Source organism: Nannobrachium achirus (genome assembly GCF_963921795.1).
Source record: "Nannobrachium achirus genome assembly, chromosome: 2".
NCBI lineage: Eukaryota > Metazoa > Chordata > Actinopteri > Myctophiformes > Myctophidae > Nannobrachium > Nannobrachium achirus.
Genome location: NC_137811.1, coordinates 52,048,562 through 52,067,317, shown reverse-complemented (window position 1 = coordinate 52,067,317; position 18,756 = coordinate 52,048,562). Strand labels below are relative to the sequence as shown.

Here is an 18,756-nt window from a genome sequence, read left to right as displayed (position 1 = left end):
TTAACCATAACTGCTGTGTCCCCTCAGTGGAATTGGCCGCCACATTAGAAGACGGGGGCTTAGAATCAGAAGCCTCTTCCAGCAATCCCCCCTCAGGAACCGGCCTGGGATGAAAAGCTTCCTGTCAGCACGCTGTCCTTCTCCTCTGTCTTCCCCCAGATCCATAACCAAGCGCCCCTGTGTTCCTTTTATAGCACAATGGGCTCTATTAATAAACTGCTGCTTCAGGGTAAAGGGGGCCGCTTCTCTGGGCCAAGTGGAACTGGATGCTGCCCAGAGACGGAGGAGGCTATTAGATTGTTTGGAGTTTGTTAAGAGTTTTTTTTTTACTTGTTGTTGCGAAGCCGTAATTGACCAGTGTCTGGGGCTAAAGTATCCAATAGGATTATTTACTGCTGTTGAGCTTCCTCTGTGATTGTTGTGAATTAGTGTTTTGTAAGAGAAAACTGCATGTCAGGGAAAAACAAAGGGAGAGATTGAACCCTGTTTGGGGTTTGAAGGGAAAGTCAAAAGAGTTTAACAGGAGGTCAGTGCAGTTGCACTGTGAATAGAACCATGTGAACTATCAGTTACTGTCAAGAGATGTCTTGTTCTGTGTCATCATGCAAAAATATGTTAACATTGTTTCTGTAGCAGACAGTAAACTCTGTAAACAACATAGAATGTAAAGTCGTGTCTCAGAGAAATTAGGTTTAATATATCTCATCAACTAAACGGTAATATCAATGTCCAGTTTTTAAATTTCTCAGTTTAATTAAAATTCCTGATTTTACTTGTTTCACAATTCTAATGTTAACCTACAAAACCACATATCTACAGTACAGTAGAGGTCCTTTTCATCAACATTTGTTTTGTATTCTGTCTTCCAGGGAGGAAGAGGATGCGTCCCACTGCGCTGTACCCATCTCCACCAGCCTGATCAAACAGATAGTAAACAAGACTGGTAGAGAGGACAACCTTCAGCACATCCTAGATGACTTCTACGGCCTGAAGACGTCCATTCATCCACCATGGCCCTACATCAGCAAAGATGCAGACAGGTACTCTGTACGACAACAGTGATCTGCATTTTGTGTCTGTCTGTGTGTCTCATTTGTACAGCATAGCATTGTTTTTGGCTTTTCTGCCTTTGTGTATGGTACACAGTGTAGATTGACAGGAAACAGGGAGAGAGAGATGGGGAGTGACACTCAGCAAAGGTCGTCGGGACCGGGTTTCGAACCCACAACAGGCTGCATTAGAGCCTATATATGGTATCCGTCTTGACCACTAGGCCTGCCCTGGGCTGAGCAATCTCAATCTGTACATGAGTGACTCTGCACGTGATTCTGTGAATCTGAGAATCTGGGGCTAATTTCACAAACTGCTGGACTACTTACTTGACCTATGGAATCAGAATTCGGGAGATATTGTAATAAATAGTCCTTACCCGGACGGATGGACAGACATTCAGTCGATTATTGTAACTGGTCCCGTCTGCAGCCTTACCCGTATATTTATAGTCTGGATGGCCGAAATGTCATGTGAAGCTTGACCAATCCTCAAGCTTAAACCTCACCTTGTGGCTTTTACAGTTTGCACATATGTCCCACATATGGCTTTGTCTGTTTGTACGTATTTCCCGCCTCATCCCAGATTATCTAAAATTAGCAGGATGCTTAAAAGCAGTTCCTGCAGAAACTGCGTGTGCGTGGGCTCGCTGAAAACATGCACAAATTATATTATGTACAGTAGAAAATGTACACATGCAAATTCTGCGGCAACACGCACAGGTGCAGAAGTGACCCTAGCAGTAATATAAATAGTAGGAGAGAATTAATTTCCCAGAGGAATCCCTTGGGAAACAGTTTTTTCAAAAATCTCAAAAAGTCTAACAATTTGTAAAGAGATAAATAGCAATAATAACTGTGTAAAACCACTGAAAAGAACCGCTCACTTTACATTAGGTTTATTTCTTTTGGAGTTATGGCTATCTAAAGCGCAGCCAATAGGAACACAGAGTGGGCTTCAGCAATTACAGCTCATCCCTATTGGTAGTCTGAGTCACAAATCAAAATTCAAGAAGAACAGTGTTTTTTGTAACATAGTTTGTTGATTACCTTTGATTTAGTAATGGGCTTTTTCATATATATATTTTTTTTAAGGTATTAAATGGTCTTTAAAGTCCTAAAATGACACTTCACTGTCATCTGGGTACCCCCCAGATGACAGTATAGCCCACATGAAGTCTGAGATCCACATGAAACGATGCCTTTATTAGACCCTGTCTTGTTTTTTCTGTGTGAATGTGTTTGTGTTCTGTTCTTTAAAAAATTGGGTAAATTTCATTTAGCTTGCACAGTATATGTTCAATGTGTGCTGTTATATTGTTCTTGCTAAGACTCTTTGTTTGGTTTGAGATTGTTGTTTATAGAATTCATTACTACGTATTGTTTTGCATCCAGTCTCTGCATGCAGGGAACAGCACTGACCTGTTCCAGATTTCCCACAGATAATCCTCCAAAATATTTAAAATAATATATTTAGGGGAATTCTCTTGCCTTTAACCATGGATGCTGTGAGACAAACAGGAAACCAGAGGGGGAAAAGATTGTAAAGACGATGGCGCTCGAAATAGGTTGAGCGCGAGACTTGACATTGACCAAGTCACGAGTAGGCGCCACTCATGCACACCAGGCCACCAGGATACTCATGATATTCCATAATTAGTCAGCATTTATTATTTCTTTTTTTCAACTTTATTATAGGACTTCTTGCGGTGGCGAGCATTAAATCAGGTCACAGCTCTTTCATAAGAGAATTTCCGAGACCCACCAGCATGCTTTTGTAATCGCGGGCCTCACACAGAATTCCCCCTCAAAGCGCAGAGTTGCGCAAGACGGGGTCTTTAATGAGAGAGGCTTCGCTTTATTGTTGTCTCTTTGTTCACATAATAAAACAGTAACGGCTCAGACAATGCTGTGCCGTGCTTCAGACGATAGCAGCAATCCCACTGGTGTCCCCTGTGGACCAGAGATTAAGACTGTCACTCTGTCACAGGCCCACTTTCTCACACAAGTCACAGGGCCTTGCATTTGGTTAAAACTTGGCACAGGATTGTAAGGCTGTGTGTATATGTTTTTGTTTGTGAGAGTGTGTGTGTGTGTGTGTGTGTGTGTGTGTGTGTGTGCGTGCGTGCATGCGTGCGTGCGTGCGTGCGTGCGTGCGTGCGTGCGTGCGTGCGTGCATGCGTGCGTGCATGCATGCATATGTATGCGTTCTGTGGATTCTTAACTGTGCACCAGTGCACACATGTGGATCTGTCCGCGCACGTCACTCTGGGAACCGTCTTTTGTCACAAAGCAATCACATCTTGATAGCAGCAGCGCAGCACTCACCCACATGCTCTCATAGAGGCATTGTTACAAAGAGTTCTAATGGGTCTGCTGGACACATGGGCCATATGTCTGGCTGTGGTTCCACAGGCCTCTCTTCTTTACATACGTGCACGCACGCACGCACGCACACGCACGCACGCATGCACGCACACACACACACACACACACACACACACACACACACACACACACACACACACACACACACAACAATGGACATCACTACTCCTTAATTCTCATACACAACACACATTTGCTATACACACATTTATCTACTGTATCTTTCTCACTTGTTCACACACACGCACACATGTCCGCACGCACATGCACACACACGCACGCACGCACACACACACACACACACACACACACACACACACACACACACACACACACACAGACAGACACACACACACACACACACACACACACACACACACACACACACACACACACACACACACACACACACACACACACACACACACACACACACACACTGTACCATCACATACTCCCAACAATGAACATCACAACCCCTTAATTGTTGTACAGATAATACTCTATCTCTATCTCTTTTTTATCTTTCTCACTTGTTCACACGAACACAAATGCACGCATGCATGCACTCTCTCTCTCCCTCTCTCTCTCTCTCTCTCTCTCTCTCTCTCTCTCTCTCTCTCTCTCTCTTTATTTCTCTGTCAGGCCTGGTGGCGAGCTGCTATCCAGTGGTTTGGTGTTGGGTTTCTCTGTCAATCAGGTCTCTCTCTCTCTCCTCCGTGTGATCCAGTCCTGAGTAACAAAAGCTCCAGACCAACGCACATTTCCCCCCTCAACGAAAATGACAGTTTGTCTGAAGCCCAGAAAACTCCCACCGACTGTAAAAAAGACACCGTCACACACTAAAATCCTCAGTGTTGATTTAACCACATGAACACTATCGTCCCTGTTCTGGAGCAAAGATAGTGTAGAGTGAAAACAGGAGGGGTTGTAGAGTTTAAGATTCTGTGCATTGCAACTACCGTGCAGGGTCATTAGCACTGGTTCCTCTCTCTACAATTCTCTCGCAACTTGGTCAGCAAGTGAAATCTACCATCGAATTTGTGCATTTATTAATTTAACATTTTAAAATGTAGCTGATAACTTTGATACGGCGTGCTGTGTTTGGACAGAGGTTCCAGGCTGTCTCATACTGTATAGAAACCACTGGGCTCCTTGGCTGGGAGTGTGTAAATATTGTGTCTTGGGGGGCAAAGGAAGTTGAAAGTGGTAAATGTTATTTTTCTTTCTCTTTTGGGATTTTAATGGCAGCGAGGCACCTCCGTAATCATTAAGCAAACATCTTGTAGTGGTCGGGGTGAGGGTGAACTCAAGCTGCAGGCGCTCTCTCTGTGTGTGCGTGTGCGTGTGCGTGTGCGTGTGTGTGTGTGTGTGTCTGTGTGTCTCTGTGCGCGCAGAGCAGTGTGCGGCTGTCAGAATTCACACTTGTGAAAGCCTGAACGCCAGTGCTGGCAGGCCCTGACAGAAGCAGCTAAGCACATTTCTTTCAATTACCTTTTTGTGAGCTCCATAATGTGATTTATGGGCTCTGCACTTCGCTGCCCTCAACCTCGAGTTCAGCTGCCTTCCATGGCTACAAACATGCTCACACGTTATACGCGCACACACATCAGCTAATGATAAAGAACTACTTTGAGCAGTGCTGTTTTTGGATGCATTTCACAACAGCGTGTCCTGTGCGCATGTGTCAGGGCCTGAGAAGGGCTGGTAGGCTGAGGAGAACGGATTGGAGCTGGCGGGGAGGCCGAGGTAAGTCGGGGTCAGTCTTTGATGCTCCATTGACCTTGGAACATCAGTGGAAGTCTGAGCGTACGGCTTGTCTCTGCTTCTCCTCTGACACTCTGCACTGTTTAGCTTTCACGAGACCATGATTGCCATGAAATGACTGTGGTGTCAATTGATGGGTGGAAAATTGTTTGTGTGTGTCTGTTTTGTCTGCCCGATGTTTGTCTGTGTCTATACATGTGTGCAGGTCTGTTGGCATCTCCAGATGCCTGGGCACATTCTGTTTGTATCTGTTTGTATCTGCATAAGTTGTTTGTTTTCTCTGTATTTGTGTGGTCTCGTTGGCTGTTGCCGTTGTGTTAATGGTCTGTACTGGTGTGGGAAGTGTGTTTGTATGTTGGACATTTTAAATGCCCGTATGAAACTGTATACCGCTTCATTTCTTTTTTTGTGGGTTTGTAACAGATGCGTTTAGCCCAAATTACATGGACCCAAATGATGGTGTTCTGGATGTTTCTTGGAGGTTGGAGGTTTTTTGGGCGCTGAACTGGTGTGAATATCCGTTTGTTGTTATGAATGCTCATATTATGTGTACTGTAACACTTACTGTGTCCTTACCGTCATTATAATTCCACAATGAGGTGTTAAAAAACCCTATATACTTAGTTGACTGGAGATCCCCAGGGCTCTATACATAAGCCTTGGGAACCAACAGTTCCTGAGCCATGTAGGCCACAGGTCAGGAGGATGTCTCCTGCCTATCTCCTGCTCGATACTTGGTCTGCTCCTTTTCCCTCTACACCAAATATTCATGCCAAATATTTGCCCCCCCAGAATAGTTTTATTTATTTATTTGTTACCACCGCGCTCTGACTTGTCTGGTGCGGTGGTAATGGATCGCACTCAGTGGCAAGAGTTGATTTCATTGCATCTTCAGTGAGAATAGGGACACCAGGGTTCATGTGGTAAAAACTGTGCAGTTCTGCTGTCTTGTATAACGTTGACTGTCCTCACAGGTCCGTATTGGAGCCTCTGGCCCAGTGGGACAGTCCCATGCAAGTGAAGCTGTCCTGCTGGAAGTCAGGATTAAACACTCTGCTAGTGGAGGTGCTGCCCTGGGCCCTGCTGGCCAACCGCTCCCACTGGGACCTGTGGCTGTTTGAAGGAGAGACCATGGTACTGCAGATACCAGCTGGCAAGGTCATCGTCCCACCCAACTTCCAGGTGGGCCATCCATCAAATGCAGTGTTTCTCAAAAGCTCTCCCCTTAACTCTGACAGTGTACAAATGGACCCAAATGAACCCATTATTATGGATCTTTAACTTTTAACACTACACTAGTTGTGACCTGCATCATTTATGTGTTCGATATTGGCAAGTTGACATTTGAGATTGCTATGGACTCAAAGAAAATGTGTAGATGGGGGTCTTAAAGACAAATATCGTATCATATGACGGCCCGTGGCCTAATGCATATAAACCTTGGGTTTCTTGAAAATAAAAAGGTTGAGAAATGAGAATCACTGATCTATTTGATGTCTTGAAATTCTGCACCAAACTCTCAAAGACAAATACCACGTATGTGCAAACATACGGGACAATACAAAATGTTCTTATTCTGATCAGCCTGCCATTGTGTCCATGAGCCTCGCACATGCAAAATAGTTACCAAACATTCTGTCACTTGGACTCAAGTTGTGGTGTTGCGTTGGGATAACAAAAGCAGCCTGGCAATATGCTGACAGAAAAATAGAGCATTTGATTGAGTGATAGAAACTTTGACGGTAAGATGTCTCCTATGGGATCAATAAACACAGATGGAAACAAAAGCATTGGCTCGTTTATCTGCCATGGACTGTGTTACTCCATGGGACTTTTTTTTCCATCTTTGGATCAGACAGATATATTGCCTCTTTGGGGTGATTGTCCTTCAGAGTTGGACACCCTTACTTTCCTTGTTTCAAAACCAGCAGAAGGCATGTTGACACCAGAGGTGGCAGCAGCTCTCCCTGCCTCACTCAGTCTTTAGCCTGGGACTGACTGGGTTATACTTAGTTGCATGCAAGTGTCGCACACAAAAAAATATAGCTGAACGTATAGATCGTCTATTTTCGGTGCACGACACCCACACGACTAAAGTATAAATCAGGCTTTAATCTGCTGCCGAGTGCTGTCACCATACGCGGAATTCTCACACGTCTCTTTTCATGCACGCTTCTGAGATCGCACCAAGAAATCTACAGATGGTTTCCCCCTCTGTGGAAATCAAAACACAATCAGTCACACACGCGCGCGCACACACACAATACTACACAAGGGGAGCTTGATGTCACTAACCTCAGAGATAAGTGTGAAGGCGCTGTATCAAAGGATATGGGGTGATACGCTTCAGCAAACCCAAACAAAATAAAAAAAGCTGTAAATGTGCAATAGCCTGTGAAACATAAACATAAACACAGCATTGTTTCCATGGAACTCAGCTGTTATGAGAAAGTGACAGACAGATAAAGAGAGAACAAGAGAGCACTTGGTCTTTTAGTTGTGTGTCTGTCAGAGATGGTGGCTTTGACAGGAAACAAACACACGCAAAATCTGCCTTTAGAAGGCGATTACCTATAATACATTATTGGGTATGCCTCTCCAATTTACCATCAAGTGGGATTCATCACTTAGCACACCTGGGTAAGAGCAGATTTGGATGTGAAGGATTAGTGCATGTTGAGTTGACTTCTCTTATTTTTCTCTCACTCACTCTCTCTCTCCCTTCCGTCCTTCCTTCCATCCTTCCTTCCTTGCGTATACCTCTTCCCCTCATCCAGGAGGCCTTTCAGATAGGCATCTACTGGGCTCACACCAACACTGTCCATAAGTCTACTGCACTGAAACTGGTCCACGACCTGACCTCTCCCCGTTGGAAGGAAGGATCTGGAACGGAGGTGGTCACATTGGACGAGGAGGGCTGCGTGGAGGCCAACATCACCCTGGGAGCCTTCGCTGGAAGACAGAAGGTCATTAAAGCTCTAATCTCTTTATATACCGTGGCCAGTAGTGCTGGGCAGGCGGATGGAAACGATATTAAGTTATAACTGTCAGGGGCCAGAATACTGTTACCTCTAACCTCATTGTCTAGACATGTGTGCATTGGTTGTTTTGCATTGCTTTCTATTGTCTGTCTCTTTGTCAAGTTTGATAAACTAGACTAGAGGTTCGGGGAGCTCACACTTCCGTCGCACTGCAGATCCGACTGATATACCCATATATGGAGATCTCTGTATCTGTCAGTCCATGTCCCCTTTATACCCATATATGGAGATCAGTCAGATCGTGACGACGTAGTGACATGAGTGTGACTTCAGAGGGCCCCCTTGCCCGCCCACTGGCCGTCCCGTCCCCAACTTTAGCAGCACAAAAACGCCCAAAAAAAACATAGCAGCAGTGTGGGATGAATGTTCAGAATTAGGAGTGGGTGGATAATTTTGTATCAGGTATGTGTTACAGAATCTGTGGTAAGATATATAACATCTATACATCATCAGCAAAAAGAAAAACCCTTAGCAGCAATAGGGGATGTGCAATGGAGAATGTTCAATGGGGAATGTACAATGGAGATGTATACCAGCACTCATCTCTACTGTAAGATTTGTTCAGTTAAACTCAACCTATAGTATGTGTGTTTGTCTGTTGTTTCTTGTGTAGGTGTGTCAGTTCTGTGTGTCGTCTGTGGTGAGACATGGCATCCAGATACTGCAGATAGAAGACAGGACTATTCTTGTCAACAACACTCCTTATGCAATACAGTACAGACCGCTGTTGTCTGACCAGCCACTGGGGACAGATGACCAGGTAAAACACACACACGCACACGCACACACACACACACACACACACACACACACACACACACACACACACACACACACACACACACACATACACACACACACACACACACACACACACACACACACACACACACACACACACACACACACACACACACACACACATCCTGTATATACTGGTCACAACAGGCTGGTGAGGAGATACTTACTGTTAGATGAATTTGCACGCTGACTGATCTCTTTCTTGTGCTGGGAGAGCGCTACAATGAGAGGATAATGATCTGTTTATTTGAGACTAATTCTGGAAGACATCACACTGCCTGCCCACTGTGTGAGGCCTGCCCAGCTTCTGAGCCCCTTTCAGCCTCTTAACACTGTGGGCTGTCAGCTCCAGCACTCTGAATGACTAGTGTGACCTCTGGAGGTCTGCAGCCTCCACACTGCTACTTCATACGTAGCCATAATGACTGCTAATGGTCCTGCGTGTGTGCGAGCGTGTTGTGTGTGTGTGCGTGGATTCATGTTTCTGCGCCCGTGTTTGTGCGTGCATACACATGCCTATATCTGAGCACACACGCCCCCACAACTTGAGTATCTGAATCTTCTGATGGATCTCTCATGCGCGCACGCATGCACGCACGCACGCCCGCACACACACACACACACACTCACTCACTCACTCACACTCTGTTCCCTCCACACACTGTAGGGACGCAGCAAGCCGTTTTCCATCAGATCGTGTTGCTTCCTCTCTCTCTCTCTCTCTCTCTCTCTCTCTCCCTCTCCCTCTCTCTCGCCATGTGGCCATGGCACTTCACAGGGACATTAGACAAACACCCAGAATTGGATGCAGGTTTCCCTCCTTGCTTTCATCTGCTGCTTGTCCCCAACGAGAGCAGCAAGGCAGTGATGTCATTTAACAAGCCCTCAGATCCCCTTAAAGGAGGATGGCAGAGCTTGCCAGTTGCCTCTAATTGACTGAAAAAAGACCTTAAAAAACTAAACGCAGAGCGATGGGTTTAACAATAACACAGACCACAAAACAACGCAAAGAATGCCTTTCTAGTAGGGCTATTCATCATGCTCACTGTCTAATCCAGCACTACTCAACTGATCACTGGCTGCTAAACTGGCGCAGCAGGGCTTCTCTGCTACCAATTTAGCACTAAGCTCAGTGGGAGAAATAGGAGAGTACAATAACAATGCGGTCGTGCCATGTATCTTTTTTGTAACCACTCGCATCTTCTAACCCTCTTTCATTCCACTACTCTTGTCTTTGCTGTCCCTTTTTATATCCTGTCCTGCCCGCCCCAATCCATTGCTTTCCTCTGTTCTCCTCTTCCTCACATCACCTCACTTCTCTCATCTTCTCTAATCTCATTTGATGGTCCTTTCTTCCTCCTCCTTTCTTCTCCCGCCTGCCACATTTTTTCTTTCGCTGCATGACCTGCTTACTTAACTTCTCCATTTTGTCTCTTCCAGCCCTGTGAGCTCCCAGACACAGCAGCGTTCACCTTGGCTCCTTCGGAGGGAAACGTCCCAGCCACGCCTTGCTCCGTCCCTTGCTGGGACCTCCTCCGAAACACTGTCCAAGGAGAGGTCGAGACCTCGCCGCCCCTCAGACTCATGCTCTTCAGCTGCCTTCCTAAACCTGACGCCGGGCCTGAGGCTGGACCTACATCGTGGAGCCTCCCTGCCCCCGTCCGGCCAGATTTTCCGAGGCAAAGTGTGTCGGTTCCCGTGAAGCCGAGCCCTGGCAGAGACTTGAGTAGCAGGTGGGTGAAGTGGAGCGTCGGTGGCTCCTGGCTGTGACAGTCAGTCAGCACAGGGCACAGAACCCCCGGTTGGCACGGGACATAACGTTAGAGAGGGCCTGCACTTCAGTCACGGCCTGTTAAACACTGGAGATGAAGCACAGGGAGAAATGCCCTCATCATTTCCACTGTCAGGCTCTGCTCTTTCACATGCTCCATGTCTCTCTCCCTCTCTTTCTATCTATCTAACATCTTTATGTGGTTTTCTTTCTTTCTCTTTCATTCTCCCTTTTTTCATTTTCTTTCCTTCTCCCTTTTTTCTTTCTTTCTCTCTTTCCCATCTTTGTTCCTCCGTCTGTCTCTCTCTCTTTCTCTGTTGGAATTGTCCTACTGCAGTGAACACATAACATAATTAAGTCCATGACTACAGAAGTGATTTTGAAAGCATGTCTTTCTTCACAGATCTTGGATTGATGATGTTTTCCTTTGTGTGTGCGTGCGTGCGTGCGTGTTCGTGTGTGTGTGTGCTGTTGAACACACTGGAAAAAGGCACACACACACACACACACACACACACACACACACACACACACACACACACACACACACACACACACACACACACACACACTTAATGTTCATCTCACATATACTCCTGAGAACTAAACTATAGTCAAATTTGACAAATGAAGATTAAGAAATATTTTTAGGGTTACAATTGGTGAGTTGGGTTTAAAAGGGCTCTGCCCATGGCCACACTCCATGGGAGCAGGGAAATAGACATGACGGTCACAACTAATTATGATATTTTGTGTGTGAGACATGATGGGGTGTGGTGGTTTATAGTTGTTTGGTTGACATGTTTATTGTGTTTGTTTGTTCCAGAGCCATGGTGCTGACGTACCAGGAGCACCTCGGGGTGACATACATCACTCTGAACGAGGACCCCTGCCCACGAATGCTCATCCACAACAAGTGTCCTATCCCACTGCTGCTGAAGGAGAATGTCAAAGGTAGGGACAAACCCCAAACATGCATAAACCTTTGCCGATCCCGATTTGGAGACCACCATGAATACCAATGTTTGACTGAAATTTTGTCCAAACTTAAAAGTGATAAAAGTTTCTATTTGCAAACATTTAACTTGTTACTAAAAACAACAACAATATAAAATTAAGCCCAAGTAATGTTTTCATAGATAAAAATAAAATAAACATAAACTGTAATTTATTTTGTATTAACCACTGAAGCCCTATTCAAAGATTTTCTAAAGATCTACAAGCTCACAACGCTTTGCAACATATTTGAAAACCTTTCAGTATTTTCACTAATGACATGCCCAAATTAGGGAAGCAAGGTTGAAAGTGCAGTGGTAAATAATCAGGACACGTTGGCTGCATAACTGCCAATACCGATGTTGTCAAAAGGTCAGATATACTCGACCCAAACTAATACAGTATATCTTGCGGTCGAGGCAGGAAACCGGGAAATGTGTACAAAATATTAACTTTTCAGGAAATGAAAACATCAACACAACACTGCCTCATCAAAGTCACTATGGTGACTTTCATACATTGTCAGATACTTGAATGTGTCCATATATTATCATCACTTAACCTAAATAAAGCTCAAGTGGCATTAGGAGGTTTTTGGCCATTTATGTGGCCATTTTTTTTTCCTTCTGACTTCATCATTCTAATCATTGGGGGACAAACCACCTAACTCCACAAGTTGGAGGGTCCAATGGAGTTAGGTGGTTTTGTCAGAAGCGCTTTTTTATGATTTTCATTGCTTTAATATTTGTAAACCCCACACACAGACGTAAAGAATGTTCAATAGCTCTTATTTATAAAATAAAATAAAAAAATTGAAAAGTGGAGATGGCTTCTGCCGACAGCGACGATATGCCTGCCCCTACTTTGAGAAACTAATGCATTCGTGTTCTCCATCGTCCACTAACATGATTATACTTCCTCCATTCTGCTGTCAGAAGCCCCGAGGTCTGAGGTATACTGCCGTCCCTTGCCTGCCAGCTGCTCCGTGCACCATGAACTCTACCATCACTTCTCCAGCTTCCCAGACTGCAGACAGAGAGAGTCCCTGCCCAGCCTGCTGCTGAAGACCACCTCAGACCAGGCCAGCTCTGACTGGACCCACCCCATAGACATCAACTCCCCTGGCACACAGGTAGACTTTACATTAAAAATGACCATAGCGCCATCAATACATGTACTGTACATTTACATTATCATATGTAAACATAGACCTTTTTTCCTGTTAATGGCCAATTGAAGAGATGTCATACCAGCATTTGTTGTAGACTACAACATGCACAACATAAGACAGCCATGGTTTACTGTTCATGAAGTCTTTGTACCTGTGGGAATGTGCAAACCCATGACCTGGGAGATGTGATATTGTGATACTCTGCCTCGAACCTTTCAGGCAGTCTCTAATGCCTCCTCATCAGTTGGAGACAGATCAGTTGTTTAACTGGCTCAGTCACCACAAAACATGTATACACATCTTTAGACAGTGAGAAACAAATATGACTTATTTTCTTATATTTGATCTTGCAGCAGTTCCAGAGGTGTGCAGGTAAGGTGCATATCTCTGCTGTTGGACAAAAAACAGCCTTGTCCAAAATATACATTTCTGAAAAAACATAAAAATATGACATACTGTATACAAGGTTTGGATCATCACCAATGCCTCCACAGCAGCAGAGCACTAAAGAGGTTTATGTGGGCAGCAGAGGACCATGTTGTGACTTGCTGTGTTGTGTATGTCACCAATAGCTAATCAATATGGCATGCATGGGGTGGAGTAGTGTGTCTCTGTGGTCGTGTGAATGCCACAGAGGTTAGGCAGCTAAGGAGTGTGTTTACGCTTGTGCACGCGCATGTGAGTTTTGGCTTAGATGAATACAAGTTGTTTTGGCTAATTGCGACCGTAGGTCGCATTTACTATCAAACCCTGCACAAAGTGTCAGTCCGTCAGTCTGTCCGTCTGTCTGTCACACCTCACACGTCACACTCTTGCCCTGCTCATATCTCCGCAACCGTTGCCCCGATCCATGCCAAATTTTGCACACACGTTCCTTACCTGCCAAACTACAACCTCCAAGGACCCCCGGAGCTCCAGGGACCCCCAGGTCCCTGGGGGACCCCCAGATGTAAAAAAAGACCAAATGTGCAAAAATGACCAAATGACCACTCCAACATGGCTGCTCACGGGGAATTCCCGGGGACCACCGACTCCTGGTGCTCCAGAACGGATGCCAAAGTGGTGGCGCCCCCAGTGGAGGACCCCCTCCACTGCAGCTCACATAAAATGCCGTAACTCGGGCTAGGAGCGTCCGGGAGAGCCGGGGCCGGTACCTATTCGTCCGCCTTGCCGGCGCGGAGACCCCACCCCTCATTTCTCACATGGCCCTCTTCTAGCGCCACCATGAGGCCGATTCTTGCAAAACACATTTTTGGACACTGCTCCTACAATTTTTGTCCTAAAATCACGCAAATCGGTACACAGTATGTCTACACTCATCCCATCAACATGAATCTCTCCCATATAGCGCCACCTCCAGGCCGATTTTTAAAAACACATTTTTGGACACTGCTCCTACAGATTTTGCCCTAAAATCACGAAAATCACTACACAGTATGTCTACACTCATGTCATCAACATGGATCAGGAAGATTTTGGCAAAACACATTTTTGCCCTATTTGTGGAGATAAGTGACCTACGGTCGCTTATCTCCCGATTAGGGAGCCTTACTGGTAAGTGTGTGTGTGTGTGTGTGTGTGTGTGTGTGTGTGTGTGTGTGTGTGTGTGTGTGTGTGTGTGTGTTTCTGTGTGTGTGTGTGTGTGTGTGTGTGTTTGCGCGTGTGTGCACGCCAGTTGGTTTACTGTAGGTAGCCAAGTATTTAATTACATTTTAGAAGTGGCTTTTGACTGGCATAGTTTGTGTGTGCGCGCGCGCGCGTGCGTGTGTGTGTGTGTGTGTGTGTGTGTGTGTGTGTGTGTGTGTGTGTGCTATCCTCACACTGTTTGTGTGCGTGTGTGCTCTCGGGGTTAGCAAGGTGGCGAGGAGCGTGGTGTGTTAATGCTGGTGTTGTGTCTAGCCGTCACTAGGTTCAGGTTGAGGCTGGGGTCGTCTGGTGTCTCTGGTTTCTGTGAGGTCACAGTGTGAGCCGTGTATGAGGGGTGAAAGGTCCTGGGGCCAGAGGTTGTTGTGACTGCTCAGCTTAGTGCTCTGGAGAGATCTTCTTCCTGTCTTAATGCCAGGGACTGATCACTGTGAACCTGGAGACACACATATCGTCGTTGTCGGATGGAAACCTTGTATGTCCAAAACCGTTCGTTTTTATCATTTAAAAAAACGAACTAAACTAGTGACAATAGCCGATCTACAAGCACACAACGCCTCGCACCGCGAGGCGTTGTGTGCTTGTAGATCTGCTGTTTTCACTACTTTTGTGCGACGGCCTTGTCTGATAAAGCAGGGCTTTACTTCGCGAAAAAAATAGACAAATTTGAAACTTGGAGATACAAGGTTTCTGCCCGACAGTGACGATATGTACTCGTATAACATGAACCCATGTCTCGCACGCACGCACGCACGCACGCACGCACGCACACACGCACACACACACACACACACACACACACACACACACACACACACACACACACACACACACACAACATGACAGGTTAAGGTAAGGTCAGCATAGAGGAGGTCTGAGCATTGGTTCGACCTCCCGTTGGTCTGACCAGGTTGACATTCACCAGGTTAGCATTCCACCAGGTTAGCATTCACCAGCGTTTGTTTTACTGGGGTTAGGGTTAGGAAAAATTGGTTGGCCGGGAAAAATGACACGACACCGTCAAAATAATACATGCATTGACTTTCATGCACACAGATAACACACACCAACAGTTGTAAGCATGCATACACACTCATGCACGCACACGCAAAATGTCCCTAAAAGCTGAATGTCAAGGTTGCAGAAGTTATCGATCCAATGTCAGAATGTGTCTATTCCATTCCGTGTCAGGAGGTGTTCCTGACAGGTTTTCTTACCTCTTTAACATCAGAACATGCCTGTTCCATTCCCATGTCAGGTGGTGTTCCTGCCAGGTTTTGGTTGTCTCTACATAGACGTGGTGTATGACAGAGGAACCCTGGTGTTCTCCCTGGCACCAGAGGGCAGCGAGGACTCTGTACTGCTCAGTCAGCACATCAGGTACTGCTGAAGTGTTCTCTTCCTTTTAGGATTTCAATATAAATAAATAGCAAGGTAACTTGTGTAAGGTAACTTCCAAGCGGGTGGTCTGTCCAAGAAATCTATTACATTTTAGTTTTTGACATATTGTGAAGTGTTTCATTCTGAAATAAGACATCAATGACATGAATACTGGGATACATACATTTTTTTTAAATGATTTTCTAAAATAGCAGATCTACAAGCTCTCAATGTGTCCCATTGAGACACTTTTATAAGCTTGTAGATAGATGTCTTATTTGGCAGTTAAATAGCCAAATGACTGTAGCTATTAAATAGCCAAATTAGCCCATCTACAACCTTACAAAAAAAAGTTGAAATAGGGCATATGTTATGACACCTTTTACATACAGGATACTCTATGTGTTTGATTAGTTCTATTTCCAAAATAAAAATAACGGAGAGTTTTCAAAACGACCTGCTGGTGACCTTCTGTGGAAGGTAGTTACTGCTTGGCAGTCCTGATCTGCATGCTTTCTTTTTCACCACAGGAGGGCAACAAAACCTCTGTCAGCTATGGTTGCTGAGTTCATGGTGTCGATCAACACTTCATAGCATTACTGTTATATTCCATTACATCACCATACAGCCATCTTCACTGTCAACACAGCAAATCACTGTAATCACATTACACATGATGACACCCTCATGCAGTTTGATAATGACACAAATCCCTATTGGTAGGAAATGCAAGTAGAATTATGAGCATATTATGAATTGCTCTGTTTGTTTCTCTGCAATTCAAGACATTAATGTTTCCTTCTTCCAATAGAAGCCAATTTAATTAGCAAATGTGTTTATTTATAATGTTATATATAGTTTTTGTTTAGAGGAGAAACACTTAAATGTATCAAATGGAAGTGGGGAAAAGAAAGAAAGCCAAATAATAAGTCTTAAAGGACAACCATTTTTTTCAGGGTTCATATTTTAGATTTAGAGAAAAGATGAGTGTTTAAATGTTTTCATTTACTGCTTTTTATCATTTTAGCGATTTTAATTACTTTGATTTCAGTGGTTAGGGGCCACTAAAACTATAGAAAGAAGTAAATGAAAACTGTTTAACACTCATCTTTTCTTTTCTCTAATTACAATCTAAAATACGAAAACAAAGTTGTCCTTTAAATGAAACTGACTACAATTGCATATCTTAATATTTACATGTGTGTTCTTTTTTCCCCCAGGTCCTCCAGTCAGAATCTGGCCTTCAGGGTTCTCCTCAGTGAGGCCAGTGTGGCTCTGAGTGATGACATCACAAGTCCCTCTGGTTCCGTGGAGCTGCTGAGGCTCACTCTATCCAAAGTGCTCCTCAGCCTGGCTCCCGCACCCGCGTGGCTGCCCCCCCCTGAGCACGGAGACCACACCGGTGTGACCACCGCTGCTACCATCTCTGGTCTAATGTCTGAAGCCTGTCTGATTGAGCTCCACTGTGCCAGTCTCCAAGTGGACAACCAGCTGTACAACCGTGCCAGCTTCCACTTCCCGGTGCTGCTGTGCCAGGTGGAGAGGGGGGTCGCAGAGACTGGGGATCCATGGAGCAGCGACGCCAACCCCACCGTTTCCCCAGAAGCCCTGGAGGAGTTCAAACGCTCCTGCTTCCTGCAGCTGGCCCTCACTCTGGCTGGAGACAGACACACCATGGAGCAGGTTGGTCTGCTAGATTAGACCAGTGGTTCTCAACCTTTTCAGGCCGCAAAACCCCCTAAATAATCATATTTTAACTGGGGACATCATTACATTTTGTATAACACGGTTCTATTGTGAACTTAGCAGATCTACATGCTCACAACGCCTCACGTTGTGAGCATGTAGATCGACTATTTTCACAATTAAATTGTCACTTTAGAAATGTGCAGATACCCTCCATACACTTATACTTTATGCTGGTTCGTTTACTGTTGAGTGAGAAAACAATTTAGCACATTAAGTTAAAGGGCCACTTCACCTCTGGGACAACCCTATCTTATTTTATTGTTGTTTGGGACACGATCAACACAATCCTGAGTTATTTGTTTTGTTCAAGCCAGAGGTGAAGTGGCCCTTTAATCATCTGGGGACCCCCCAAAATAATTTGGCAACCTCCCTGGGGGTCCCGACCCACATGTTGAGAACCACTGGATTAGACTATTATTTACTGGGATTACTGCCAGAAGATGGTACCCAATAAAATCCTAGGTGTTCATTTAAAGCTCTCATGACATGCTGTTTTTACAAAACATAAAAGTCTTTATCATGGTCCTTCAAACGTGTATTAAAAGGTTAAACTGAAAAAATCCACACCGGTAACACATTTTCTTCTCTCTGTGTTCCTCAAATGGGCCCCTAGGGGTACTTGAAAGAACATGGAAAATGGAAACATTTATTTTACTGTTATGTTTAATGATAAAACATTGACAAATGTATGTGAACGTGCTGCTCTGTATAGCTTTAAACCAAATTAAGTATGAATTTTTCTGTTAGAAATAGAAAACAGGCTACTTACTTTTATTTTCAACATATTGACGTAAAAACTGGACTGTCAGTATTTTCTAGTCAAAATGTTGTTGTCCATTAAAGGACAACTTTAGTTTTTTACAACAAGGGTTCATATTTTAGATTATAATTAAATAATATAAAAGATGAGTGTTAAATTGATTTCATTTACTTCTTTCTATTGTTTTAGAGATTCTTATTTCAGTCATTGGGGGCATGCGTACAAGTGGCTAAATATGT

The 18,756-nt window shown here is 44.7% G+C and overlaps 1 protein-coding gene across 1 annotated transcript in view; it reads left to right on the top strand.

Annotated features, from left to right (window-relative positions):
• Positions 1-18,756, top strand: part of vps13b (vacuolar protein sorting 13 homolog B) — a 495,502-nt gene that overhangs the window by 456,983 nt on the left and 19,763 nt on the right. The window contains exons 51-59 of the mRNA XM_080748468.1: positions 870-1,040; positions 6,179-6,386; positions 7,982-8,170; positions 8,859-9,005; positions 10,487-10,779; positions 11,644-11,771; positions 12,749-12,945; positions 15,887-16,008; positions 17,229-17,691. Coding sequence (XP_080604594.1) covers positions 870-1,040; positions 6,179-6,386; positions 7,982-8,170; positions 8,859-9,005; positions 10,487-10,779; positions 11,644-11,771; positions 12,749-12,945; positions 15,887-16,008; positions 17,229-17,691 — 1,918 coding nt within the window. The remainder of the gene's footprint in view (positions 1-869; positions 1,041-6,178; positions 6,387-7,981; positions 8,171-8,858; positions 9,006-10,486; positions 10,780-11,643; positions 11,772-12,748; positions 12,946-15,886; positions 16,009-17,228; positions 17,692-18,756) is intronic.